Raw genomic sequence first — 27,567 nt, 5'->3', positions numbered from 1 at the left:
TTTGGGGGTGGGCAGAGGGCGCAGCAGGGAGAAACCAAGCAGCGAATTAAAGTTTGGTGATTGTCAGTGTCAGGAGAAGCTAAATAACCCTGTAACTAGTATGAAGGTGAATTCACGGTCTGCTGCACTTGGAAAATACGAGCGCTCTGTGAGACGGGGAGAGCGAGCAGCCAGCGGCCTGCTGCGGCGGGCAGCGTCCTCTCCAGGGACCCGGCGGGGGGCAGGAGGAGGGCCGTGCACCCTCCCGCTCCTGCCAGGGAGCAGCTGCCCCAGCGCCCTGACCAAGTCCTGGGGCAGCTCGGCTGCTCCACCACCCGCGGGCTTCCGGGGGGGGGTGCATTCGTGGACGCCAGCGCAGGGCCCGGGTACCCGCCCGCCCACTCAGATCCACGTCGGCGAAGCCTTCCTGGGCGCTTGCTCTGTGCCAGGCTGCATGCTGCGCCCCTAGCCCGCCTCTGTGCAGGGGTTGCTGTTGCTGTTCCCCGTTTGTCCCCCTTTTTATAATCACTTCACACTTCATTGAGATAAAATTCACAGGCCAAGTGTACAATTCAGTGGTTTTTTGTATATCCACCAGGCTCTGCAAACACCCCCATTATCTCATTTTAGAATATTTTCAGCACCCCAGAAAGAAGCCTCACACTCAACAGTGGATACTCTCCAGTCCCCTCCAGTCCCAGGCCCTTAGGCGGCTGCTCACTGTGACTCCCTTTGATGCTGAGAGATGGGCGCTCAGAGAGGGTCGGTGACTTGCTTAAGGCTGCACAGCCCGTGAATGAGGGCGCGGGGGCTTGAACCCGCTGGTGGGGGTCCAGAGTTGGTGCTCGTGTCCCGGCTGTCCCCTCCACGTGCCCGTCCCACATTGGCAACAGCATGGACTCCAGCACGCTCAAGCACCACCCAGACATGCAGGCCCAGGTGGCACCTCGTGTCTCTCCCCACGCACACGCGCGAGTCCTTACGGAAAAGCCGCACAGCCCTCCGGAGGATGGAGGAAGCGCCCCCCCCCCCCACCTCCAGCTCCTGGAAGGGAGGTTGACACAGGAACCAGCAGCAACAGGAGCTCAAGAGCCCTGAGCCCTAGGTGGTTGCAGAGTTTTCAGACAAGAAATCCCTGAATTCCTGTAGCTGATAATTGTAGCTGAAATAAAACGCCAACACAACATTCCAGAATAGGTACCTCCCTGCCCAGGTCAGAGCCACAGGCCAGAAGTGTCCCCAGGGCCACTGCCATGGCCTCTGGGCCCCCATCACGCCCTGTCTGCCCTGGCATCTCTCACTCTTCTTTGCTGCAGCCTCTTCTCACACGCCTCTGTCTTCCTCCCACCCACGCTTTCCCACCCCAAAAGTTAAAAAAAAAAAATACAACAACCCTTCTGCGGCCACGCTCTTGCCCTTGCAAAATTGGGGAATTAATGTGAGACTGTTACTGCCTCTGATAAGAGATAACTATAAGGCGAGACAAAGGGGAAGGTAGTCGGGGGAGAAAGAATCTGTTGGCCTTGGTTTGGGGTTTTTTTCCTCCTTCTTGTCTCTCCCTCTAAAGCGGAGGATCCGGCCCGGCCAGTTTGGATATTTATTAAGAAAAAGCCAAAGATAATTAACTTTTTTGTTTTTGTTTTGTTTGTGGGTGCCTCCCCTGCTGGCACTCCTGACCGCCTGGCAAATTAAACCTGTTCCCTGGGTGCTGGGCTGCCGGCAACTCTGCCGCGGCCTGCCCCGAGACCGCCGGGCCCAGCGGCTGCCCACCCACCACCCACCTTGGGTTTCTTAGGGTCACTTATGCCCCACCGATGCCACCTCCCCAGGCTCTTCAGACACCTGGAGCAGCCTGTGGGGCTGGGTAAGTGCCGGGGGCTTGGGAGAGGACTGGCGTGGGGTTGTGGCCAGCACACCCCTCAACAGGACATGGGGGGAAAAGAGGGAACTCTCCTGTGGGGCCAGGGTCTTCCTGCTAGGTCAGGGCTGTTGGCTTAGTGGAAGCGGGTGAGGAGAAGGAGCTAGAGAAGAGCAGGCAGAGGCCAGATTGGGCCAGGACCATCCAAGCTCTTCTCCTGGGAAGCTGGCCCGTGGCCAGGACCCAAGGCCTCTGGAAATGCTGTGGAGAACACATAGGGCCACAGCTGTCCACGAGACTGTACACACACACACACACACACACACACACACTCTGCCTCGACCCAGCACAGGCTGCCGGGCCCAGCAGAGTGCTTAGAGTTGGTGCTTGGGTAAAAAGCTGGCTGCCCTGGAGCCATGCAGAGCCCAGAGGCCACCAAGGCCAAGCCGTAGCCTGAGCCCTCACACTGCCCCTGGGCCAAGAAGGTGGCAGTCACAGACCTCTGGCTGGGGACAGAGTTGAGGGCATCTTGGGAGCCAGGACAGCCAGCAAGGTCCTGAGGGACCCAGCCCCGAGCTGCTGGGGTGGAGGGGCGGCCTGCGCCTCTGCTCAGCCCCTCCCCGCGGGCCGGCGTCCCCCCGGCCCCACCAGCAGGCTGCTCCAGAAGGGCCTCCAGGTGGGCACCTGCTCCGGAGCTGGGCACAGAGGACAGGACATTTTTGAAGGATTTTGCTGGCCCCCTTTTTTTTTTCTCTGAAATGTAAGGATGTGCAATTTTTTTGGTTTCAATTTAGCATTGGAGAATTTTATAATTTAGTAATTAAAATCTCTGATAGGCTTTAGAAATTGCGGCTAATTGAATTTAATGGGAAGATGATTTTCAATTTTATTTGATTACCGGGACCCCTGGCATCGGTATTTATGGGAAAAAAATGGGAAATGTGCTGTGTGGGCTAAGATGGCATAATTGAATTAGGGATAATCGGATTTCTCCGTCATGAATTTCACTATAATTTTCCTATAATTTTCCATTAGATATCTAGTTTACAAATATTCACAAAGAAATGAAGCTCTTTCGGAATGGAGATTGCTGGCTAACAGGATTACGGGGCCGGGCGCGCGGCTGTGCCAGCCCCTATCCCGCCATAATGCAATCCCCAGATCTGCCTTACACTTAACTTGGGCCTGGCCTCGGTCCCTCGCCCCGCCACCCACTTTGCTGCTCCTCTCTGTCCTTTGTCTCTCCTTCATCCCCGCTCCCCCGTGCCCGACCCCCACCCACCCGGCCGGCCCTGCCGGTGACCATCTGGGCCCCGGGGTGCCCACCAGTCTCCCCGTTCACACTTTGCTCGCCGCCCCCCCCACACCCCAGACACCCTCCCTCCGCCAGCCAGGGGAGTGTGCTCACACGCAAACACACCGACTCCCTCGCAGGTGCGAACATGCTTGTTCACATGCATGCACAGTCCTTTGGCCAAGGCTTCTGTGCCCTGGCCCAGTCGCCTCGGAAGGAACCAGTTTATTGGGATCCTGGGGTGGGGTGCAGGAACAAAAGGAGCTTTGTTCGAGTTTATGTGAAAGTTACAAATTCAAAATGAGAGGAGATAAAGCATGAGATACCTGGTGTGTAAACAGGCTGGTGAGTGAGAAGGCCTGGGGCTCAGGAGGGAGGGAGAGTGAGTGGGCACCCCTGGGCTCGGGGACCGGGGAGTAGCGAGGCAGGCTGGCCTGGGGAGAGCCCACGCTGTGCCCTGGACGCAGTGAGGTGGGATGGCCTGGCGTGTTGTGATCCGAAGACGGAGAAGGCTGAAGCCTTCACTGGGGGGGTGAGGTGTGTAAAGAGGAGCGGTGGCTCTGGGCCTAGAACTCTGAAACCAGGAATCGGGGCTGGCATCGGGCTTTCCATCCCCGGCGTCCCCAGCACAGACATCCTCACTGTGGCCTGGCCTCCGGGTCTAGGGGTGTCACAACATCCGGGTCCTCAGGGCAGAAATCCCAAAGATGCCTGAGTTCTGGATCGCCCCCTTTTTAAAGCACACACCCAAAGAGAGAGAGAAATCTGGGGACCATTCCATGACACCGCACCCCCTCAATGCTTCAGCCTTCTCATCCTTCTCACATCACAGCACGCCAAGGTGACTCCCCTCTCCTGAGCCTGTCTGCCCTGCTCTTCTCCAGGAAGGCGCCTCACTCTCGGGCAGGACCTCAGCAGCGGCTCTTGGCCGGGGTCTGGGCAGAGTGGAGGTTGTCCCGGCAGCCTCCCTTCACTGCTGGCTGAGCTCTGGGGGCCCCTCTCGCTGGCCTGACCGCTCTCTTCCACTCGGCTCTCTTGGTTCTCTCTCTTCGGCCACTGCTCCCCAGCTCTGTCTGCCAGTGACCCCAGAGTTATCGGCGGCCAGGTCTGGGCCCTGCCGGGGTGACGAGATGGCAAGCCCCTACGCCCTCACCACCAAGAGCAGAAGCCCAGACATGCAGAGCCAGCCAGCAGGCCACACGGGTCACGTGTGCAGAGAGCGCGCCTGTGTGTAGACATCTTAAAGGCACCCAGAAATCACCCTTACACCCCTGTGTCTTCAGGCTTCCTTCTGTACCCCAGTTGCTCCGATGAAATTGTTAGCCTGTTGCTAAAACCCAAAGCTACAAGTGAGCAGAATCCTTGCTCTGAGAGCAGGTGTGGGGAGCAGACGCGCCTGGTTCTCTGCCTGGCTGCCCTGTGGCAGCGGCTGTACCAGCCTCTGGGTGGCACGCGGCCTTGTTTGTTTAAGGAGCTCTGCTCCTTCATTTGGGGTTTTGGGGCCCGGGATGCCCGGTATACTGGGGCCTCTCCAGCTACTCTTCCTACATAGGATGGGACTCGCCTAAAGGGCGGAGGGTCGTGTGACACCCAGAAATGAGGGCTGCCCAGAAGGCACGGGGGAGGGCAATCAAATGGGAGAGAGGTTAACCTCCCCGCGAAGCCACTTGGAAGTCAGGAGCCATGGGAAAGAAGAGGAATAGGGGAAAGGGAGGAAGAGGAGATTGTTAACTCCTGACTGCTTTGCCCGGGGCCTCCTGGGCCCCTCCCTTTGCAAAACAGAAATATTGCAAAAATAGGCCAGCGCCATTTTGCGGAAGGCTGCCCACAGGTGGCGGGTCGGCCCCTCGCCCTCCGCCCGCCAGCGCAGTGGCCTCTCCTGACACTGGGCACCGGGAAGGCGGTGGGTGGGAGCGGGCAGAGGAGGGCCGGGGCCCTGTGGGGCGTTGCTGCCAGGGCTGCCTGTCCCCTCACCTGGTCTCCTCCTTCCTCCAGCCCCAGTGGCCCAAAGGGTAACCCGGGTCACTGACATGGAAGGAATCCCAGATGTGGGGCCCCGGGGGTCTGTGGGACCGGAGGGGGCTGTGGTGGGGGGACCCAGGCTGCTTCCCTGGGGGAAGGAGGAGGGCAGCAAAGCGAGGAGAGGAGCGGGCGCCCAGCCCACCTCTGAGGCGGGCAGGAGGTGCTGCCCTGTGCTGGGGGGCGAGGGCAGGTGGCCTCGCTTGAGGGGTTCCCTGCCCTGGCTGCCAGAGCCCCTCCCTGGGCCGGACTGGGGCCGGGATGGCGCGGGGTGGGAGGGGGGTGCTCAGGCAGGGGGCCAAGGCGCTGGAGGGAGGCAGAGGGCTGGGGACCCCAGCCCGAGGCGGGCGGGGCAGAAGGGCCCTTAGTGCAGGGGCGTGTCGGGGTCCGAGGCGGGCCGGGAGTGGCCAAGCCCAGCCACGGCGAGGCAGCCCGGGTCCCGGGGGTCCCCGCGCTCCGGGCGCCGGCAGCCGCGCGTGGGGTGCCCGGCGGCTGGAGGCTGGGGCGCGTGTCCCCGACACACCCGGCCCCCCTTCCCGGCGCGCGGGGCCCGGGCCGAGCCCGCAGCAGCCCCGGCACCACGAGCGGGGCCCGGGCCCGGCGGAACCGCGCCCCCCGCGCGCCCGCAGCCGCGAGCCGGTGGCGGTGGCGAGGGGGCGCGGCACCTGCGCCCCGCTCGCTCGGGGAAAAGTTTTGCGGGCGCGCGCGCCGCGAGCCCCGGGCCGGCCCCGGGGGAGTCGGCGCGGCCGCCGTCGACTCGCGCTCGCGCGGCCCGGGCGGCCGAGGGGCGCGTGCGGGTGCGCGCCGGGGGGCCCCCTCCCGCCGCGCGCCCCACCCCCGCCGGCCGGGCCGGGCGCCGAGTCCCCGCCTCCTCCCTAAGTGGAAGGTTTGGGGAATCGCCGAGCCAATGAGGCGGCCGCCGAGCCGGGGCGCGCGGGGCGGGGGCGCGCGGGCGGGCGCGCGCGGGGGGCGCGCGGGGGCGCGCGGGGCGGGCGCGCGGGGCGCGGGGCGCGGGCGGGCTGCTCTTTCACCTGCCGGCGCGCGGGCCCGGCCCGAGGAGGCGGCGCCCGGCCGCGCTGCCAATCACCGCGGCGCCTGGCAGCGCCCCCGGCCGCGCCCGCCCGCCCGCCGCTCCTGCCAAACTGTTACCCCGAGTGTTACCGGCAGGAGCAATGACATCAGGGCTTTAAAACAACTTGTTATTCGGGGAGTAATCAGTTGCAATTAGGCATTAATTAAGTATTATGAAAGTTGATTATTTAAGTGAATTCGGCTTTCGACTCTCCGACTATGGTGAGCTCCGCGCGCGCGGGGGAGGCGGGGGGCGCCGCCGCGGGGCGCGGGCGGGGGGCGCGGGCCGGGGCGCGGGCGCGGGCGGGCGGGCGGGGGCGCCCCGCGGCCCGGCGGGCCCCCCGGCCGGCCGCGGCTATAAATAGTTTCTCTTTTACTTGGGTGAACTCGGAGCCCGGGCGCGGGGCCGGGCGGAGGGCGCGCGGGGCGCGGGGGGCGCCCTCGGGGCTCCCGCCGGACCCTCCCCGCGCGCGGGGCCGGGGCGCGCCCCCCATGGGGGGGCGCGGCGGGCGCCGGGGGGCGGGGCGGCCGGGGCGCGGGGGGCTCGGCGAGAGACTAAACAAATGTCCTTTTTCTCTCCCCTCCTCTCGCCGGCGCGCCCCGAAGAGTTTGGGACCAAACAGAGGAGAATGGATCTCGGCGCAGGTACCGGCCGGTGGGAACCGGGGAGGCTCTTTCACTTTTCTTTCGGTTCTTTTACGGAAGTTCGTATTTTTAGCCCAATGAGGCGGCGCGGAGCCGGGTGGGGGCGGCCTGGAGGGGTCCGGCCCGCGCGCCCTGCTCGCCGGCCCTGCCGGGCTCGGGTTTTATTGCGATTATTTGCTGCTTGCCGGGCGCCTGTGACTAATGTGATGCTTGTCATTATGAAAGAGCCGAGGGGAGAGGGAGCTGGGGGGCACCCAGAGAGAGGATTTAGGGGTTTTTTGTGGGGGTTTTTGTTCTCCGTGTTTTTTTTTGAATGGCTCCGTGTTTTTTCTGTGTTGTTTTTTTTTTTTTTTCAGCCTGCAAAGATCTCTGTGTGCCGGGCTGTGGGGTGTGTGTTTTTATTTTTTTAGTGGGGGGTGGTTTAGTTTTTGAAAGCAGCGTCCTGTTGGGAAAGGTGGTTAGTCTGGTTTCGGGGCGACTGTCTCAAGGTAAAGGAATTTAATTTATTTGGGACAAGGCTGTGTCGGATGATCAAGCTGCTTATTACAGCTAATGAGTATTTTTCACCTGAGAATCCGTGGGATGAGGCGGCTGTTATCAGTTCAAAGTGAGGGGCCCAGGACTCTCTCCCACCCACCCACCCCCCTTTGGCCCCCACCCCCAGAGGGGGTGGACCAGACAAACGACTAAATCTGGAAGTCTGGTTTTGGGGGAACCCAGCATGGCACCACCTCCACCGGGGTTCAGGCAGCTGGCCCGGGGCAGAGTTTGTCCCGAGACTTTGGTGGTGGTTTTGGTTTTTCATCTAATTTTGTTCAATATTTGTCTTCTCCTCCCCTCTGGGGTTCCAACTTGAGCCCGGAGTCGGAGTCGGGTCTGCTGTGAGTCACTCCAGCTCTCGGTGAACCCTCTGTTGAAGCCAGGTTTCCACCGGGACCCTCAGGTCCTGAGCGAAGTGGCTTCCTCCTTGTGTTCAGCCCAAGTCGGGCATAGACAGGCCGATAATTCATTGAGACTGATCTCTGAACCCTCTGTTTCGCAGATCGAAGGCTAGGTGGTTTGGTGGCTGTCAGAATTGTTTATTACAGGCCCAAGTTCGTGGCGTGGCCCCTGGGGACCCATGCGCTGACCCCTGACCCTCCAAGGTCAAAGGGGAGTGGGCAGGGTGGGCGGCAGGGTGGCTGGCTTTGGGAAGGGGGTGTGTGTTTGGGGGAGAGGGTCGTTCACTGACTTGGGAGTGCGTGCTTAGCCAGGTGTGATCTCGGCCGGCCTCAAGCAGAGGTCCCCACCACCTCCGTGCCCCGGAAAGGTGGGACACCCCCTGCTGGGCAAAGCTGCAAGGTGTCTAAGGCCACCACGGCTGCCACCCTGCCCCTCCCTGCCGTCCACTCCCACAGAGAAGCGGCCGCCCCCACCTCTAATCAGGCCTCATCACCACCCTGTCAGGCCCCACCTCCTTTCTTCGGAAATGGGCCCCCACCCATCCCCGGCCAAGGAGCCAACCTCGTGGATGGGCCGGGCCCTAGCGCCACCCCTACCTGGGGCAGGCGCCTCTGCTGTGGGCGGGCTCTTGGGACCCAGGCATTACTCAGCTGGGAGGCCGGCCCTCCTGTCTTCCTCCTGCCAACCTGCCACAGAGCAGGCGTCTGTCCTGCCCACACCAGCAGTCGCACCCAGGCGGCGGGGCCTGGCTTCCAAGCCCTCCTCTGGCTATCTGGAGCGTCCCCATGGCGCGAGGGCCACCTAGGCAGTGGGGGCCTTTGCAGACCTCTCCTGGCATCTGTCCGGGGCCTGAGGGAGACACGGTTCTCCCAGAACTCCAGGGACGGCTCTGGAAACTTTTCCTAGAAGCTCGAAGGGCCCTGAGGTCAGCCGGTCCCTCCCGGAGCCGGAGCAGGGCGCTCCCAACATGACCCGGGCCTGGACTCTGGCCACTCGGCGAGGGGAGGCCGGGTATCAAAGTTCTGTTTCCTGGAGGAGTCATCTGGTGATAACCATCTCACCCTTTTCTTTGAACTTGGAAGTTTCACTTAATCTCAGAACTTCAGAAGAAAAGCATTTTCCCCTCTTCGAAAAAAGGGAAGCAGGTGGGAACTCTGAGATCCCCAGCTAGCTCCATCCTCCGCCGCCACCTCCGGGTGCGCTCCTGGACACACGGGGTCGGCCTCGGGGCTGGTGTCGTGGGGGACTCTCTCCTGTCGGGGGGACCTCGGGCAAGTTCCTCGGAGGGACTCCAGCACGGCACCCGGCTGCAGGTGCAGCCTTGGGGTGGCAGGCCCCGGGGACCCGGCCCGCGCGGGATCACAGGCTAACGTGGCCTCTGGCCTCGGTGAGGCCCCGGTCCCGAAGCCCTGGCCAGAAGCGACTCAGCAGCGGGGGAGCCGCGGCTTCTCTGGAGGGGACAGCAGGACCTCGGGACCCTCAGGGGCCGTGTGGACCCCTTTCCCCCGACCATAGTTCAGCCAAGGGCTGGATCAATCTGGACGTCTTTAGCAATAAAAAATGCCGATGTCGTCCTAATTCACCAGGCCCCGAGATGACAGCAAATTTACATTTTTTAATTAAACTAGCAGCCAGTTTTTATGAGAGGGGGTTGGGTTATGCAAATCAAATGGTTGTGTACGGAAGATTAGGAGAGTTTGGGAATAAATTCCACAAATGCTAATAAAAAAAAAAAAGGAAAGAGAAAGCGAGGGAGGGCGGCGGAGAGAGGGAGCGAGGAGGACAGAGTTCCATTAGGCCCTTTTAGAGTGATTTCCCAGGGGGAGGGCGCTGGGAGGGGAGGGGGTGGAGAGAGCTCTCAGCACAGGTAAATCCATCCTGCAGTTGGGAAGTTCCCCAGGATTAGGCCCCACTAGGCTGATTCCTGGGCCCTGAGCAGAACTGGAGGCTCCGGCGAAAATGGCTGGGAGATGGTGCTAGAGCTTTGGGAGACACTTGCCCTGGATTCTCGGGGATCTTGTTGTCATCGCCCCAGTCTCCCTCGGGGGGGGGGGGGGACTTGCGGAGAAGGGGAGGCTGTCCAGGGCCTGAGCCGTCTATCAGAGATCCAGAGTAGGCCCTACATGTGAAGGGTCAAAGAGAGCAAGTTCAAAGGCCTGGCCACGGGCCGCAGGGCTGGGGGAGCAAGTGAGGGGTCCCTGACGCGATGGCTGCGACTGTAGTGTCAGGGCGAGTCAGTAGGAGGAGTCGGTGCTGCTCCTCAGCCAGGCCCGAGCTTCTCCCCTGGGATAAGGTGTGCTGGGACTTCAGGCCAGGACCCCTGACCCCCCAGAAGCCTCAGCTGTGGAGGTCCGGGGAGGGATGGGGTGACGGGAGCTGAACCAGCTTGGCTCCATAGCCTGGTGCTTGGAGCAGAGCTCCTGGTGCGGTGTGCGTGGAGGGCATGGTCTCCGGTCAAGGAGAAGAAACCCTGCAGATGTCTTTCAGGTGTTAACTGACCCCAAGGAGCCAAGAGCCCCAAGTTCTTGCTTTCCCCGCCCAGCGCCTGCTGCCGGGCGCGCAGGCCCCCTCCAGATCCACAGAGCTTCTGTGAGCAGCTGGTGCAGGGCAGCGCCTGGCCGGCTCCGTTGCGTGAAGTGGGCCTGGGACGAGGCTCGTCCCAGCAGAGGGAGAGGTGGACTCGGCTTGGGGCAGAGCACGCTGCCCTCGACGTTCCGTCCTCAAGCCTCCCTTGGCCAGGGACACCCACTCGACCAGTCTAAGCCGGGCCAGTCCCTGCTTAGTTGGGCACCGGTTCTGCCAGTCTGCTGCAGGGGTTAGGGGCACTGGTGCCATCTTGGCATGTAGGAGCAGTGAGAGCCCAGGGTAGAATGGGCCGTCTTGGAGGACGTCACAAGTTTCCTAGTACCTCTCAGTGGCTGGCTGTGACCTCTGGAGGGACTTGGCACCCTCTGACCTTTAAGGTCTCAAGTTCTCTGACTCCCAACTTGACTTGACCAGGAGGCCCAAATGGGGGTGTTCTAGGGGAGGGCGCGAGTGGATGAGGGCAGAAGCGCTCGCTTGCACCTTCTCGTGGAAAGAAAGCCTTGGAGACAGGCAGCTCTGGGCTGGGAAGTGACCCTTGACCCGGCCCTGGTTATGAGATGTCAGACTGGCGGAATCTTCGCCAACTGGAGCAGAGGCAGCGGGGGCAGGTGGGCAAGGCGCCCCGGAGAGGGAGAGAACCCACGGGACCCTTCCACCCGGTAGGGGTTAGCCCTGGGAACCCCTTAACTCTCCTCTCCAGGGCCTCGCCCCCATGCCCGTGTTCCCCAGCCCCCACCGCAGGGGAATCTGGCTGCGTTGCAGCTTGGGTTTTTATGATGGAAAAATAGAATAAATGGAGGCACCTTTGGAGGCTGAGTCACGGCAGGCAGCAGCATCTCCTCATTAACGCTGCTGGCCTGGCGCAGGTCCCTGGGCCGGGGATTGGGTGGGGCCCTGCTCCTCCCCTTCCTGGACCCTGCCAGGTGGGGGTGCCGCGGCCCCTCTGCCAGCCTCCTCTGGCGGCCCACCATTCTGAGAGGATTCAGACCGTCTCTCCACCCCTGCCCTTTTGTGTGGGGGGGTGGCTGGCCTGGTGCCCTGGTCCCCCGGCTTGTCCTTTATCGCTGCCCTCCCGAGCTGGCTTTTAAACCTTGACCCCCAGGCTGCTGCCACGCCTCCTCCTCTGCCTTCTCCTCCTCATCTTCACGGGGAAGGAAGTTGCTCTGTAGTAATTACAGCCTGTGGGTCCCCAAGGCCAGCAGCAGCTGTTCCGGGGTAGCTGGGCCAGGACGAAGGAGCTGGGAGGAGAGGGGGGCTGGTGGCCCCGGTGTGCAGAGGAGACCGGGCCACCTCGCTTGCGAGGATGGCGGAGGCCAGGGACCTGGAGGTCGAGCGGGCACCCCTCTGGCTGCCGGTCCCAGAGTCGTCGGGACGTAGTCCCCACCCCGGGGGAGGAGGTCCAGGCAGGTGGGGAGGTCTGTGGGTCAGTACGGATTTGGGGACACCCGTAGAGAAGATGCAGAAACAGGACTGACCACTCCTTCCCGGGCTTCCAGGGCCTGCCTGGCCGAGGGAGCTGGCCCTCGCTGGCCACCCCAGGCAGGGAGGGGCGCTGCGCACGAGCGGCCTTTGAACTTGACAAAGGATGTGAGGTGTTGGGACAGATGGAGGTAGGCAGAGGAGTGTTCCTTGCACCACCCACACCTTCCAGACTACCCCCCAACCTCTGTCTCTTTCCCCTAGCGCTTGTGCAACCAAGTTTTCTACCCCTGCTGCCCAGCTTGCTCCCTCCTACACCCCCCCCCCCACCCGCAGCCTCACACCCAGTTGGCCCTGGAAAGAGATAAGAGATAAGAGGCTGACTGAGGATTTGGTGGTGCCCATGACACTGGTGTGTGAGCCGCGGACTTCTCTGCCCTGGTCCTGGGAGGCTGAGGCAGGAGCCTTGCTTCCTGCGGCCGCTGCTGCTGGCCCCCGGGCGACCACCCCACTTAGCCCGGTGCTACCGTCCCCTTGCGGGGCTCAGTGCAGGCCGGCGTGGCCTGCCCACTGTCAGCGCGGGTGGAACTGATGGATCGATGCGCCTCTACGTAGGCCAAGCGCCTCCCTGGCTTCTGCGTGGGGGCAGAAGGAGGCAGGCAGGAAACGTTGGCCGATTCCCGCAGGACGAGACTTTGAGCTCCTGGGAGCTTTCTTCGGCCTGGTTTACAGGAAGGAGGTGGGGCTGGGATGGGAGATGACAAGAAGAGGGCAAGGGCATGGCAGATCAGGGTGGTGTGGTCGGAGGTGGCCCCTGCTAGCTGCTGGCCGGGGCTTGGGGCTGGGCGGGGCTGGGGATGACGTCATACTTGGCGCGGGCGGCCTGCTGTCCAGTGGGAGCAGGTGGGCAGTAGTGAGTGTGCTCTGGGGCTCCCCTGGCCTTCCCCCCTCGCCTGCTCCCACCTCCCTCCCAAGCAGACCTCATTGCAGCGTGTCCCCGCTCTCAAGGTCCTGCTCCCCAGGTGCAGGTAGACCTGCCAGGCAGACCCCGTGAAGGGAGGGGGGCTAGGAAGAGGGGGTGCACTTGTCCCCAAGGCGCATCCCGCGTTGCCAGGGCATCAGACCTCTGCTCGGGGGCTGGCAGTGGGCTCTGTTCCCCAGCCTGCCTCTTGGGGACTCTGCTGGTTCTTTGGGTCCCGTGGGCTCAGCCGGGGCCGTGGCTCTTGGTTGCTGACAACGGACACCTTTCGTGGCTCCAGAGATCAGGGATCCCCCGAGGAGGTCTTCCCAGATTGAGTGTTGGCCTACACTGGCCCTTTCTCATAAGGCTTGCTGCGGGGACTAGGGGGCTGTAGGAGGGCATGTGCTGCATGGGAGCAGGAGATATGTTAGGTGCCCCCCCCCCGCCCCCGCCCCCAAATGCAAGAGGCATCTAGGAAGCCAGCAGGGAGAGATTTCTGGAACTTTGTGTCACCGCAAAGCGCATCTTCTCCTGGCCTGTGATCTTCACCTCCCTCCAGACCAGTGCCTCTCCCTGCCACCTCAAGCTCAAGGTCACAGCCAGCAGAGAGGCTCCCCCGGGGACTGGGTGCCTTGGGGAGGGTGTGGTGAGGTGATGCCCAGCAGGGGGCGCCCCCTGGATCTGCCCTGTTCTAAGGACAGTCATCTGGCCCCAGGCTCTGGCCATGGTGGGGGAGGGGAGTCTACCCCCCACCCCCAGAGGTTCCTGGGCTGAGTTTGTTTTGCCAGGGTGACCTGTTTAATCATCTCATTTTCTGGTGGCCGTTTATTCCTCGTTTCCACGGTTACGGCCCCATTAAGGGGAGAAGCAATAAGGCAGCGAGTCAAACAGGTAATAAAAACATTAAAGCACATGTGCACGGGGAGGGCGGGCGTCGGGAAGGGGCTCAGTGAGGTGAGACGCCCGGGAGAGCAGAGGCAGGAGGCTCAGCCTCGGCCCCCAGAGGTCTGGGAGGGGAAGCCGGGGCGTGGGGTGCCCCTGCCTCTGGGCGGAGACCCGTCTGTCCACGCTGGGGACACCCCAGCCCGGGGCCTCTGGCACAGGCCGTCTGCAGGGAAGGGTGATAGTGAGGGGGTAGCAGAGGCCTCCCCAGGCCTCTGCTGCTGTGGGACCCAGTTCCAAGCCCCACCCCGCCTCACCCGGTGAGGGTGGGGGATGATTTCTGACATTGTTTTGAGCTCTAGAACTTTTCTTCTGCCAACTTTATCAGAAAGCATATTTGTGGTGAGTGCTACTAACAGGGCCAGTCTGGTGAGTAAATATTCCTGGTGTGGACAGCCCTGTGACCTTGAGAGGGAAGAGCAAGGCAGGGGGCAAGGGCGTTAGGGAGAGGAGTGGCCCCGTGTGGGGGGGGAGGGCTCCCTAGGGCCCAGCCAGGGGGTCTGAGAAACCTGCTCTTCAGCAGCATGGCCTGGCTCTGCTCCTGGCCCTCAGCGGGGGCAGGGGAGTGCCGCCTCGCAGGCCAGCCAGAGCCCACAGAGAAGGCGCCCCCAGGTCCACGGAGAGGCTCCCCTCAGAATCGGAATCGGAAGCTGAAAGGAAAGTCAAAGCTGCCCAGCCCCACAGAGCTCCGGTCACGTGCCTCCTCCCAGGGCCCCTCCTGGGAGCCTCTGAGTGTCCCCGGACCCTGGAGGCTGAGGAATGAGCCCGTTGGGTCAGTGGCGCTGACTGGGGAGAGGTGTGGCCAGGGCTGCCCTTGGCCAGGAGCCCTGGCGGGTGGGGAGGAGACGTTACCTGGATGCAGGAGCCGCTCCGTGCCCCGGCGCCCCAGCCTGGCCCGGCCCACAGCGAGGCCCACCCGCCTTCCCTCCCTTCGGGCTCCGATCCTTCCGCAAACTCACCCAGGTCTCCAGTTACTCATTTCAAAGTTGATTTTTGACTAGAGAGGGCGAGGAAGGCCTGGGGACCGGGGGAACCCGCTGGCTGGGACGCGTGCCTTGGGAGCGGGCCTAGATGAGTTAATATTCCGATCAAACAATTAAAAATAGAAAATGCTCCCGAGGCGCCAGCTGCTGAGGCTTTTCAGTGACTGTCACCAGGAGCTTCGCGGGGCAGGTGGTGCTGGAAAGAAGTTTTTCCACAAACAGCAAATATCAGAGATGACAATGTGGCCCCCACTTCCCTCCCAGGACCCAGACAGGTGTTGAGGGGCTCCCGGTTCTCCCTGAACCCCCTTGGGGGCCGGGAGCCGGGGGGTGGGTGCAGCTTCAGGGCCCTGCTCCCTGCAGGCCCGGCTGCCGCGGTGAAGTCATCACCAGATGCCTCGGTAATTGCTTTAAGAATCTAACTTAAAATAAGATGAAAACTTATATTCCTGGGTGAGGAGTAATTTCCCATCGAAGACTAAATTAATGAAGGATTATACCAGGGGCCTGACGGGCCTGCGCGTCTGATACCGCCAAATGTCTCAGGCCAAACAGTTCCAGACCCTGGAGGTTCCCCCGAACCTCAAGCCAGGCCCCCACTGGCCGCTGGTGAGTCGGGGGTCCACGCACCACGTCCTCAGGGTCTCTCCCAATAATGGAGATCAGTGTTCAGAACCCCAAGATGGAAGGGGCTCCCGTCTGGTCTCCAGGGATCCCACGAAGTCCCCGTGGGGTCAGTGGATAGTTACCCCAGGAACAGAGCCCTTCTCTGCACACCCTAGATAGTGGGGTCTGGGCACCCTGTGCCCCTGGGCCCCCTTAGTCCAGGAAGCAGGAGGAGGGGCTAATTGGCATGACCCCTCCCAAGGGGCCCTGGGGAACCCAAGCACCCCATAAACTACATTGGTCTCTGTCCAGGATGGGGCCTGGCCCCCCACCCACACCCCAGGGGCCTGCCTAAAAGCCTCCCTGGAATAGAAGGCACTGTCCCCTCCCTCCCTGTCACGCGGTGGAGTGAGGCCGCCACACGGTCAGCAGAAACTTGAAACAGACCCCCCGGCCCCCACACGGGAGTTCCCCTGGCACCCACGTTCTGAAAGGTTCAGAGCTCGCCACGGCCAGTGTCCCTCCTCAACGTGTCCCTGGAAGAAACACGCGGGGACTGTCCTGTGTCACAGGTGGGGCCCAGGTTTGCGCCCGAACGCAGGGCCACAGCGCAGAGTGGGGCGTCCCGCCCGAGGGGAGCAGGGCTTCCCGAGACTGCGTCCTGGACACTGCCCGTGCCGCTGACCCCAGTCTCCAACGGCGTCTGGGCCCCGCCTGTAACACGGGGATACATCCCCGGCCTCCTGCGAGGTTAATGCGGCCGATGCCAGGGCGCTGCGGGCTTTTTGGAGGCCTCGAGACTGGGGCACTTACTGGGGCACTTGGGCTGCGTGCAGGGAGGAGGCGCGGGGAGAAAGCTTCCCGCCCGCCTCTGGGGAGAGGGAGGAAGTCTGGGTGCGCGCAGGTTCTGGGGTGATTTGGGTAAGCACAGACTTTGCTGGAAGGGAGGATGGGAACGATTTCGGGGTTCATGGGACCATCCCAGCTCGGCTCGGGGGTGCCACTCCCCACTGGGCTGCGCTGCTTCTCGAGGTCGTGGGTCCGTCTTGGGAGCAGTGCGGGATGAGCGCGCTACGTGGCAGACACGGTCTGACTTTGCGGGGTGTCCTGAGAGAGGACCAGGCCTGCAGGGGGCTACCAGAGGGGGAGCGGCCAGGTATTCCTGGGAAGGCTTGTGTGCTTGAGTGCCCCCGCAGGTCCAGAGGCAGGAACGAGGGGGCAGCAGGGCTGCGAATTCTAGGCTGAGCAAGCGGGAAGCGCTGGGAGAGAAGTCCAGGGGGACCCCAGGTGGTGCGAGCCGGCTGGGGACCCGGAGGGCGGCGGCTGGCGTGGGAGAGAATACGTGGCAGCGGCTTTTCAGACACATCAGGGACTTCCAGGCTGTGGGGGTCTGAGAGGGCCCTCCTCTATTTGTCGTCCCTTAGCCCCAGGGTGGGGGGCCAGGGCTGCACTGGCCGGGGTGAGCAGACAGCCCGAGAGACAGGAGCAGGAGAGGCGGGGAGCAGGAGAGGCAGAATCAAGGCGCATGGCCCGCCCAAGGTCAGGGCCCCGGCTGGGTCCCTTTCCTGGGCTGCCTGAGGGGAAGGGTTACTTTGGGGCCCCTCGGAGGCCTTCAGGTGGAAGCTCCCCTCTCGAGGCTGCTCGCAGGGCCAAGAGCCAGAGAAGGAGACGGGGATGTTTTCTGTATCCGGGTCCCTTGGGGGCCAGGGGCAGATTGAGACAGGCTCCTTGCAGGGAAGGTGTTAACAAACAGCAGGTGATTAAACATGACAAGCGGTGACATTTCTGTGCTGGGTGCTCAGTCCCGGCAATGCCAAGAATGAAGCTATAAACCCTGACATTTTGTGTTATGCACTGAGAGGTTTTTAATAGACCTCTCTCCCTCTTCCCTAGTCAGCCTCTCCCCCTCGTTGCACCCACTGCCCCGTGGAAACCTCTCGCCCCCCGCCCAGCCAGGTCTCTGGCCGCGCCCTCCCCTTCCCAGTGGCCTCTTCCCTGCAGCCACAGGCCCAGGGCTCCCCTGGCCCTCAGCCCCCCTTTTCTTTGATCTCTCCATTGGCCCCGGCTCCCGGGGCCAGCGTCCCCCGACTCCCTCGCTGCCTTTTTTGGGTGCTGACCTCACAGCCTCGCCCTGGCTGTGCCGCCCCAGTTGTCTGCAGTGGCAGGTGTCTGTCCCCGTCCCTTTGTGCTAAGAGCATTTCAGACAGACGCGGGAGCGGGTGGAGGCCGATCGTGGGGCTCGGGATGGGGCCTTTTTTTCAATTTCCTTTTCTCCTTTTTGGGACAGAGACAGGAGGTTGAGGGCGAGCATGGCACGGTGCTGCAAACAGTTGCTGGGTTTATTCAGACAAGGCCCGGCCCACAACACTTGTCCCGGAGAAATGTGGGAACAACTGGGGCCTCTTTTGTTCTCTGGGAAGAGCTCTGTGAAGGGCATTTGGAGGTGAGCCTGAGGCCCCAGAGGGTCAGAGACCCAAGAGAGGGGGCTCTGGCCTCAGTGCCACCCAGGGGTCCCCACCCTAGCAGATGGGACAAGTTCCTAGAGCACCACTAAACTACCAAAACCAAGCCACACCCCCTGCCCGAGAGGAGCCCACAAGCACTTAGTTTTCCATCTTCATTCAGTAAATATTTATCAGGTCAGGCTCTTGGTCCCCGGATCCTGTGGTCTGCCGAGACAGGGGTGATTAAAGGGGAGCTTACAGAGGTGCTCTGTCCAGGTGCAGGCGTGGTGAGGACAGACCGGCAGGGCATAGGGCGTGGCAGGAGGACAGAGGAGCAAGGAGCTGCCTACAGTGGGAAGACTGGAGGACAGAGAGTGTGGTGATCACAGAGGGCTTCCTGGAGGAAGTGAACTTTAAGCTGGGACTCCTGAAGATGCCTAGGAGGAGGGTAACCAGGCCTGACAAATGTTTCCTTAGCAACAGTGGGTGTGGGGGGCAGGTGCTCCGTGCCTCACAGGTGCTGGCTGGCACCCCGAGTAGATGGTGAGCTGCGTCACCCCACTGTGGTTGTGCCCCTTCCAGCCGATTAAGGACCCAGGATGTGCTTTTCCAGCAGCCCGGATACCAGCCAGGCTGGCGTCAGAGAGAGCAGGAGTTGGGCTCCTCCCCCACCTCTCTCATCTCAGGGGGAGGGACAGTGGCCAGGAAGTCAGTAGTGCCACCAAGGACTGGGCAGCGCCTGCCTTTCCCAGTGTCCAGGCCCCCGAGCTCCTAGAAGAGATGTGGAGAGAGGAGGCAGGGCTGCAGGGCACGCAGGCGCGGGCCTGGCTGGGACGGGCAGCCCACCTGCCTGCTCTCACGGCTCCTCACCTCCTGCACCTGCTGCCTCCTGGGACTCCAGGCACCTTCCTGGAGCTCACAGTGCCCCCCCAAAATATGTGGGCCACTTTGGTGCTGGGGTGTCTGAGCCCCCTGACACTCAAAACCATTCTCTCTGAGTCCGTGGGAACAGCAGGACAGTGCGCACCGGTGCTTGGGATTTATTTGAGAAACTCAGCAGACCGGGAAAAGGAGACTTGAGCAGGACCGCCCGCATGCTGACCTGTGGGCCCAGTGTCCAGGAGGAGAGGCTGCCAGGAGCACGCTAGCCTCACGCCCTTGTCTTTTAGCCACAGTGATGGGGCAGCGGGAGGCTACGCCCGGAAGGAAGGGCCTCCCCAAGGCCTCACAGCTCATCCTCCCTACCCTGCTGCGCCTTTGCCTGGAAGCCAGACCCAGGCCCCCCTCCAGACCGGCTCCCTAGGAGGAGAGCCCGGCTGCCTTCTGAGCAGCACCGAGGGTCCAGGGCCCATCTCAGCCACAGCCCCCGCACCCCCCCATTCTTGTCTTTCTGGCAGACGTGGCCGGGGTCCCAAGGTGCTGGTTCCTGTCATCCACTTCCAGAGTCCCGCCAGGACCCAGGAAGGGCAGAGCAGCCCGGCTTCCTCCAACACTGGGCAGCGGACAGGGAGGGGGGCCCTGCAGATCGGGAGGGGAGCAGAGGGGTGTCCCAGAGACCGGACTTGGCCCTCCGCCCCTGTAGATCCGGAGCCAGGTTTTACTGTAATCCCCACATCCTGTTGCAGATCCTTAATCAGCTGGAGCCCAGGTTAGGCCGGACCCTGTGGTGACACTCGGGGCTGTAGCATGGAAAATCTGAAGTGGAGCTTCCGGAGCTGGGGCTGGGGGCTGCGAGGCCCAGGCAGGTGGAGGGAGGAGTAGGGAGCACAGGATGTGGAGAGCCCAGCCCACCACCACCCGGCCCAGGCTGGGGGTGGAGGAGCAGCTGTTACAGGCCGGGACCAGGGGTACTGGAGGGTGAGGAGGGGCCCACGTGGGCCCCGGAGAACACCAGTGTGTGGGGGCTGCTCTGTTGCCTGCTCTCGCCCTGGAGACAGCTGGCCCGGAGCTGATCCCAGCAGGCACTGCAGCCCGGAGGCAGAGGCCTCCCGGGTCTAGACGGACAGAGGCCTCCGTCCAGGGCTAGAAGTTCTTGAGGGACGAGGCCGGGGTGTGGGCAGCTGGGGCCCGCGGCTTTCTCGGGTGAGCGACAGGGGCCCTTCCAGGGTCAGCAGGGGTGTATTTTAGAAACTCAGGGGTCGGTTGGTCCTTCCTCTGCCAGGAACAGCTGGCCCCGGCAGCCCTGCCCAGCCCTGCGCCCCAGCCTGAATCCAGGGCAAGAGTTGGTGGCAGGGGGAGCGCCCCCCTCCTGCATGCCAGCTCCCTCCGCCCCAGCAGCGTGGAGGAGAGTGAGGGGAAACGCACAGGCCAGAGGCCTGGAGCAGAAGCCAGGAGCGGGCTGGCTGGCAGCGGGCGGGCGGGCAGACGGGCGTCTGTCCTGCCAGGGGCCCAGGCTGGCTACGCAGACAGCCTCTTTTCTATATGGAAATGAAGAATTTAGGCTAATGGAGCTCAACCATCTCTAATTTTGCGATGGCAGGAGGATTTTGATTGAAAGTAATTAAGCAAGCTAGCTGTAAAATTAATTAAAGCAAAAGGGGGGGATTTTTTATTGGATTGGATAGCGATATAGCGTCTGTCAGGCGGGGGACGGATGGGGGTGACCTGAATCCTCTGCCCTCCCCCCTCCCACTCGGGACGTTTATGTCACTTTAATCTCCTTACAGCGGCTGCTGTGCATTTGTTTGAAATAATCAAGGAAATATGGTCAGAAATTGTCAGCTTTCAGATCTAATTTACCTGACGGCCCCTCCGCGAGCCGGCGCGGCCCAGGGAGTGAGCGAGCGTGAGCGGTGGGGGAGCCTGAGTGGGCACAGCTGACCGGGCTCTCCTGCCCCCTCCCCGGGCCCTAGGCCCCCTCCGGGGTGGAGGGAAGGTGCTCCAGGCCCCGGCTCCTCCCTGGACAGACCCCCACCCCCACCCACCTGCTGCCGCCCCCTCGGGCCTAACCAGCTTTAGGTTTAGGGACTGTAGGATCAGGGAGGTGACGGTAATTCCTCACTCCAGATGGCTGACAACTGTTAAACCCCTCGGCCAGGCCGCAGTTTTAAAAATACTCCTAAATCAGTCCCCTCATGGCGTCGCCACTGGCCTCAGCAAGGGGGTCGTGGAGAAGGCCGCAGGGAGGGGGGCGGCGGCCTCATCCAGGGCACCCCTCAGCCACCCGCTGCCCTGCGTCCCTGGCTCGGGCTCTGCCGGCACCGCCCACATGACCTCCCGCGTCTCCATGGGTGATCCTCAGCCAGAGCCCCTGTGCTTCCGTGGAGAGTTGGGAAGCCGAATCCCAGCCCGCCCGGCACGGTCTCCAGGGGCTGCGGAGACACGAACATGTGAGCAGCCCTCAGAGGGCGTCCTGGGTTTGTGGGGTCCCATGAGTGACTGGGCCGGGCCTTTCCCGCAAGTCTCTCGGCCTCTCCGCTCCGTCAGCTTCTAGTTCTAAGGTTCTGTGCAAATCTAGGACAACCTCTGCCTCGTGGCTGTCCCCGTCCCCCCGCACCCCCTCAGCTCCGAGCCGGGCCCCTAGGACAGGGGAGAAGGTGGGGTTCTAGAAGCAGCGCCATCCGTCTGCCTGCCCCAGAGCAGACCCTTCGGAAGCTTCTGCCCCTGCCCTCCTGGGGCCCTGACGGTTGTCCTCCTAGCCCGTGTGCCCCTTGGCTCCTCCCCCCAGCTCTGGGGTGGGGTGACTCAGTCAGCCTCCTCCAGCAGCCCGAGGCCGAGCCCCTGCCTGCCTTCCAGCCTGGTTCCGGAGCAGAGCAGCTGAGGCTTGGCAGGCGTCACCTGCCCCCTTCCTGGTCTCTCTTTGCCTTAATCCTCTGCTCTCCCCTCACCACAAGCCACCGTTTTTGTTTTTTTTTTTTTTTTTGGAGGGGGGAAGGGTGGAGCCCAAAGAACTCTCCCCAGGAAAGAGGGGCAGGGCAGCCCTTGGCTCCTCTCCACGTGCACACTTGTCCGTGCCCACAGCCCAGGCGGCACTGAGGTCCTCTGCGACCCTGCGTGCCTGCCCCTGGCTGCCGGGGCCTGCAGGGCCTCGGTGAGGGCATCGGCATGACCGGGCACCACGGAGGCCCAGCCGTGTGAGAGTCCCTGCCCTTTGTGTCTGCCAGCTGCCCAGGGAGCACATCCAGGAGACGTGGAGTTAGAGTCTCTGGCCCTGGCCCAGCATCTCACCTCCACGGGAGGCCCACAGCTGCTCCCGTCAGCCCTTGCAGCTGGATGTGGAGGAACCAGCACAGGAGCCTGCGCCGGCCCTGGCCAGGGACTGGCTTCTGGGCTTGATGCTGCCGATGGCAGGCGCCAAGGCAGGACCAGGATCCCAGGCAGGCCCGGGCAGGTTGGCGCACTGAGGCACAGAGGGAGAGGGAGCAGGCCCCGAGCAGGCGGAGAAGGCGCCGTGGTCCTCCTGGCGTCCCCGAGTCCACCCTTTGCTCGGCCCCAGTGGGAAGAACCTCACTGGGGATGCGGTCCTGAGAACCGCTTGATGAGACACGGTCCCATGTGACCGAGGGGAGAACTTTGCTTCTACGGAGGCTGCCCGTGGAGAGGAAGGACAGGCCTGGGCGGTGGGCAGGCAGGGGCAGCCGGACTGGCCGCCGGCAGTGGCGCGGTGAGGTCAGAGGACCGTCCCCAGAGAGCACACCCCCTTCCCAGCACAGCGGGGGCCCGGGGGAGTCTGGAGAGGGAAGAAATGAGAGGCAGCTTGGGGGGCTGGCGGGTAGAGGGCCTGCCCTGGAGCACCTTGGTGCCCATCTCCTGGCTGGCATGGACCAGCACGTGCATCGTGGCTGCCAGGAATGCTGCCAACCCTTCTTGCCTGGCTCCCAAGGCGCGGAGGGAAAGGCACCAAGGTGCTGGCCCCAGCCAGGCGGAGCCCCTCCTCTCCCCCAGGCCCCTCCCGCGCCCTGCCGGCCTGACTGCCAGGTGCCGGGGCCTGGAGCTGGAGCTGGTGCAGGGAGAACAGCTGAGGCTGGAGGATAACCAGCCTCACGTTGCCCTGGCCTTAGACCAGCCCCAGGCCCAGCGTCTGCCTGGCCTGGACCCCGGTGCTTTCTCCCTTCGCGGGGAGGGGGTTCTCGCATGAGTTGAGCAGGCAGTTCTCACCCTCCCGGAGGGTAGGCAGGAGGCCTGCCCTGCGCCGTCCTCCGTGGGAACGGTGGCTTCAGGAGCGCTGTCCGGGGCCTGCGCGGCACGGGGGACGGTACCTGCCCGCCCGCCCGGCGGGAAGGTACAGAGTGGCTGGGAGCCAGCCCAGGAATCATTAACTGCAGGGGCTGGTAGTGCCCCTGCCGGGTCCACGCTGGCGTTGGCTGGAAGGGACCGAGCCGCTGGGCTCCCGGAAGTGCCTGGGGCCAGACTGGGCACCGCATCGCCAGGCCTCCAGCGCCCGCTCGGCCCATTTCCTGCGCTGTCAGACCTTCCTCCTGCCGGCGCGCCGGGGTCCCCCGCCTGCCACCACCCCGGTCCCGGCGGGGCGGATGGTCCTACACGGAACCCAAAGGGGCTTCCCAGACCTCTCCCTCCAGCCCGGCCTGGGTTTCTTGCCCCGCAGGCCTGAAGTCGCCCTGGCCCACGCCTGGCCCCGTCCTCCGGCCCCCCTGGCTCCACAGTCGCATTTTGCTGCCAGCGCAGGGCACTGAAAAACTGCTGGCACTGCCAAAACCCTGTGTGCGCGATGACTCCCCAAACATCCCTTTATTTTTATTGTTCTGTTAATTACTGTTTAAACTTTAATAAGTCACTTCGTCAGGAGGGGGGACCTGCCGTGAGCTTTTCTGTGCAAACACGGCCCGGGAGTGACTCGGGTGTAATATAACCCTTTATGCGATGTGGGAATGTTTAGATTGTAACAGAAACTTGTTATTTTAATGACAGTTAAGGGGGGGGGCACAGCATGGAAGAGGAGGAGGGTGGGCGCAGCCCTGCTCCCCGGCATCCCCACTGGCCTGGCCTCCTTGGGGTGCTGCTCTCTGGCTGCTGCCGCCACCTCTGAGGTCCCGGGCACCAGGGGCCCTTCTGGGATGTCCACGGCGAGAGAGCTCGGGGCCTCCGGGTGGGCGAGTGGCCTGGACAGAGAGCGAGAGGACAGTTGGGCTCTGGTGGGTGGAGGCGGCAGGAGGACACCAGGAGTCTCCAGGTCTTTGGGCAAAGGCAGGCAGGGCCGCTGAGGCGCCACTTCCTGCCCAAGCCCCCAAGCTGCACGCCGGGCAGAAATGGCCACAGTCACCATCCAGGAGGGCCACGTCATGGGCTGCTCAGCTCCGTGCAGACGGGTCACCCCATATCACCCCCAGCGGCCCTGTCCGCAGGGGAGGACACTGACGCCCAGGGCGTGGAGATAACGGCTTCGGTGGCAGGCGCAGAGGGCCCGTTTCTGAGGCCTCCCGAGTGTGGCCTGGGAGGGCCGGACACCCCCCTTGGCAGAGCGGGGGCTGGGGCGCTGAAGGCCCCCAGCTGGGACCCGGATCACCGCGGCCGCCTCTATGTCCTCACAGGGGTGAAAGGCAGCAAGCCAAGGGCTATCGCCACATCTGGGTTGGGGCCACCTGCCCTCCACCACACAAGGCGTGGCTCCATCTTGGAATTAGGGGCTCAGTCCGGAGTCGGGGTGATGGTGGCTCCTGTTCCCTTTCATTCTGTGTCCCGGACGCTCTACCCCCAGTAGCTCTTCTGCCCCAGATGCGCTTCCAGACCAGGTGACGCCTTAGAGAGGGGCCTCACCCAGGAGGTCTCCTGCAGGGACCCCAGGACCTCTGGGCCCACTTCCCCGCATGTTCTTCACTCAGTTCCTCTGTCCACCCACCACCCACCCACCCACCCACCACCCACATAACCCAGCGTCTGCTCCACGCCGGCACCAGGCTGGCAGGCGGGAGCCAGGGAACCTCTGCTGGCTCTAACCCCACACTGGGGCTGGTGCAGGGGAGTAGAGGGGAGAGCACCGGCCCCCACCCAAGACGGGGCTCTGGTCTAAGCAAGGCCGGCCCTCCCTCTGGCTCACCTCTCCCTCGAGGGCGGCCTCCCCGGGGGCATCTCCTCCCATCCCCCGCCCTGCAGGGCCAGAGGTCCAGGCCCGGCCTCCCTCGGTCTAGAAGCGAGAGCCCCCCAGATGGCAGCGGCGTGGGCCACGAATCGCTGAGGTTTTCCTTTTCCGAGCAGCGCGTTTCCCTAAATTGCCTTTGACTGCGTGCATGGGTAATGAAAGTTTATGCCCTTGTTAGAAGGACAGGCGGCCAGTTCCAGTTAGAACTGGGGCTGTCTCCCTGCCAGCCCCCCGCGCCCCCCGCCCACAGGGGAGGGCGTGAGCACAGCGGCTGTGTGCGCGCACACGCACCCTCCCTGGCGGGCGAGGAGGCTGTTAGGGGAAGGCAGAGGGGCCGGGAGAAAAAAGAAAAAAAATTTCCATATTTGTGTAAGTTGCTTTAAAAGCATTTTATCATGTCATAAAAAAGGGAGAGTACTCTCAGAAATTGATCCTCGCCGCCAGCCCATTGGACAGAAGGACGTTGGGATGTTAATGGCCATTCTGCTCCAGGGTGGCTTATTAAAAAATTTATACATAAATGCTTAAAATTGCATAAATTATTTAAAAAAAACCAACAAAGTAAGCAATTTGAATTCCCTCTTTTCCTCCCCTTCGCTCATCCCCCTTCTGCGTCCCCCCTTCGCCAGCCCCTCGTGGGGGTCCTCCAGCCCCCCCCCACCCCGGCCGGCCCCTCCTCGGGGCGCCCCCGGCCCCACTTGCCACCGCACCCCGGCCCCGTCCGCCCTGCCCTCCTCCAGGGCTTCCCTGCTCACCCACAAATTAACGCCACGGCCAGCCCACCACCGAACGCTCCCATGCACACGCGCTAATAAAAACACCACTAATAATGCTCCAAATCGCGAAATTAAATATTAAGGCCAAAGGAGGCGGACGTGGAGCGCAGCCGCCGCCACTGTCCCCAAACTTGGAGCTGATGAGTGTGTGTCTCGCAGGCGTGGAATGTCACCCACACATCCTGGAGACCGGAGTGGGGAGTTTTATGATGGTTTTTCATTGATTTGTTTCCCCAGCGCAGCTGCCGACCTCTATTGAGGGACAAACATAATCAGCACTGACGCAAATTAGATGGTTATTCGTTTTGAAAATTGACAGAAAAACAATAAAAAAGATGAAATGCTCCCAAATCAATAGATATAATGAAATTCAAATAATCCGAGAGATGAGGTCTCCATGGCAACTGATAATGTGGAAAAGAAAACAATTTAATAAAGGACAGACACACTTTGAAAACAGATTGGGCCCGGGGAGGGGGGCGGCGGGCGGGCGGAGGGCTGGAGCGCGGCTGGCGAGTGAAGGATCACTGTCCGTCCCAAGGACACCCGCCATAATTAAGCGAGGCTTTCGGCCCCAGAAAGTGCAGATTCAGGTTTTAATACACAAAATTATTTCAGGAGCAGTGAATCGGAAAGTCGTTTGTAATGACCTTCCTGAGAGGCCCGGGCGCGGGGCATGTTGGAGGCTGGGCGGCCGGCCGGCTGAGTTATGGCATATTTGTGTTTTTATAGTGCGGCGGGGCGGGGGCGGGAGGAGGGGGGAGAAGGTTAAACAGTATTTACAGCTCAGTTGTTTTCAGAGAGGAAAGAGAAATAGAGTTCACGGGAGATGCGGCGGGCGGCGGGCGGGCGAGCCGGGAGGCCATGGGGTGAGGTGGGCGAGGAGTGGGCCTGGGTGGGTCTTCCTCCCTCGGGCTCACTTGCCCGCCTCCGCCTCGGCGCCCACGGGGGATGCCCAGAGAGCCGAGGGCTGCCCAGCCGAGGCCCCCCCACCATGGCCGCCCCTGGAGCGGCTCGGCTCGTGGGGCCTTCCGGGTCGGGGCCGACCGGGGCCGGGGCGCCCGAGCTCCGTGCGCCTCTGGCCACCCCTGGTCTGAGGAGGAGATGGGCGTTCCCGAGCCACGGTGGACAGTCTGTCCCGGTGCCCACTGGGCACTCTCGGGCCCTCTGCCTGCCCGCTGCTCGCTGCCCTTTCGGGGCCCTGCGCCGGGGCTGGGGTGCACAGGGCTGGGGTACTCCCGGACTCGGGCACAGCGGGTCAGGGCCTGGGACTGCAGTGTCCCCTGCCCGGTCTGTGGGCTCCGCCTTCCTGCCCTGCTTACCTGCGCACACAGCAGGAGGAAGCTGGGTCTCTGTGGGTCTGGGGGGTGGGGGGCGGCACAGAGCGGGAGGGGCCCAGCAGAGGCTCTCCAGACCCGCTCGCCAAGAGCTGGGCACCCACAGCCAAGCCCTGGGGTCCCTGGAAGCACCCTTCCTCGGCTGTCTCCCCTCAGGCCAAGACTGTGCTGCCAGGCCCAGGGTGGACATACCCTGGGGTACCGGCGCGGAGATGCCAGGTGTGTGCGTGTGCGCGCCCTGTGTGCGCGAATGTGTCAGATCTCCCCTGGGTGGTAACTCTTTTTTCTCCCCTTCCTGTTGGGCTGTGACCTGGGGGAGATTGATAGCCAGCCTGCGCGCTGGATGCTAACAGTTCCCCTGATTTATAGAGTTACTTACGCTAAGTGAGGCCACTTAGACGCGTCTGGATAGTAAACCTTTTAACTGGACTAAAAAATCATAATAAATAAATAAACAAAGGGGAGCAAGGAGGGCCTGGCGACCAGGTCCCCCGATTTCCTGGCCGGGGGCTGTTAGGGTCCAAGGGCCCGGCTGAGAACCGAGGGGAGCAGTGGCCACTGCCGCCCACAGAGCCCCGGCAACCCTTCTGTTCCGAACCGAGAGGAAAGGACACCCCTCTCTTGGAGCTGTGGGGGGAGCCGTGGAGTTAGAGGTGAGCTGTGCCACCG

General features: G+C 62.8%; 1 protein-coding gene across 1 annotated transcript in view; it reads left to right on the top strand.

Moving 5' to 3' along the window:
- Nucleotides 1-6,394: 6,394 nt before the first annotated feature.
- Nucleotides 6,395-27,567, top strand: part of CASZ1 (castor zinc finger 1) — a gene marked incomplete at both ends in the record, with an annotated part of 40,508 nt that continues 19,335 nt past the window's right edge. The window contains 2 exons of the mRNA XM_084242714.1: nt 6,395-6,443; nt 6,828-6,866. Coding sequence (XP_084098840.1) covers nt 6,395-6,443; nt 6,828-6,866 — 88 coding nt within the window. The remainder of the gene's footprint in view (nt 6,444-6,827; nt 6,867-27,567) is intronic.

Source organism: Talpa europaea, assembly GCF_964194135.1.
Source record: "Talpa europaea genome assembly, chromosome: 9".
NCBI lineage: Eukaryota > Metazoa > Chordata > Mammalia > Eulipotyphla > Talpidae > Talpa > Talpa europaea.
This window is presented reverse-complemented; position numbering and strand designations above follow the sequence as displayed.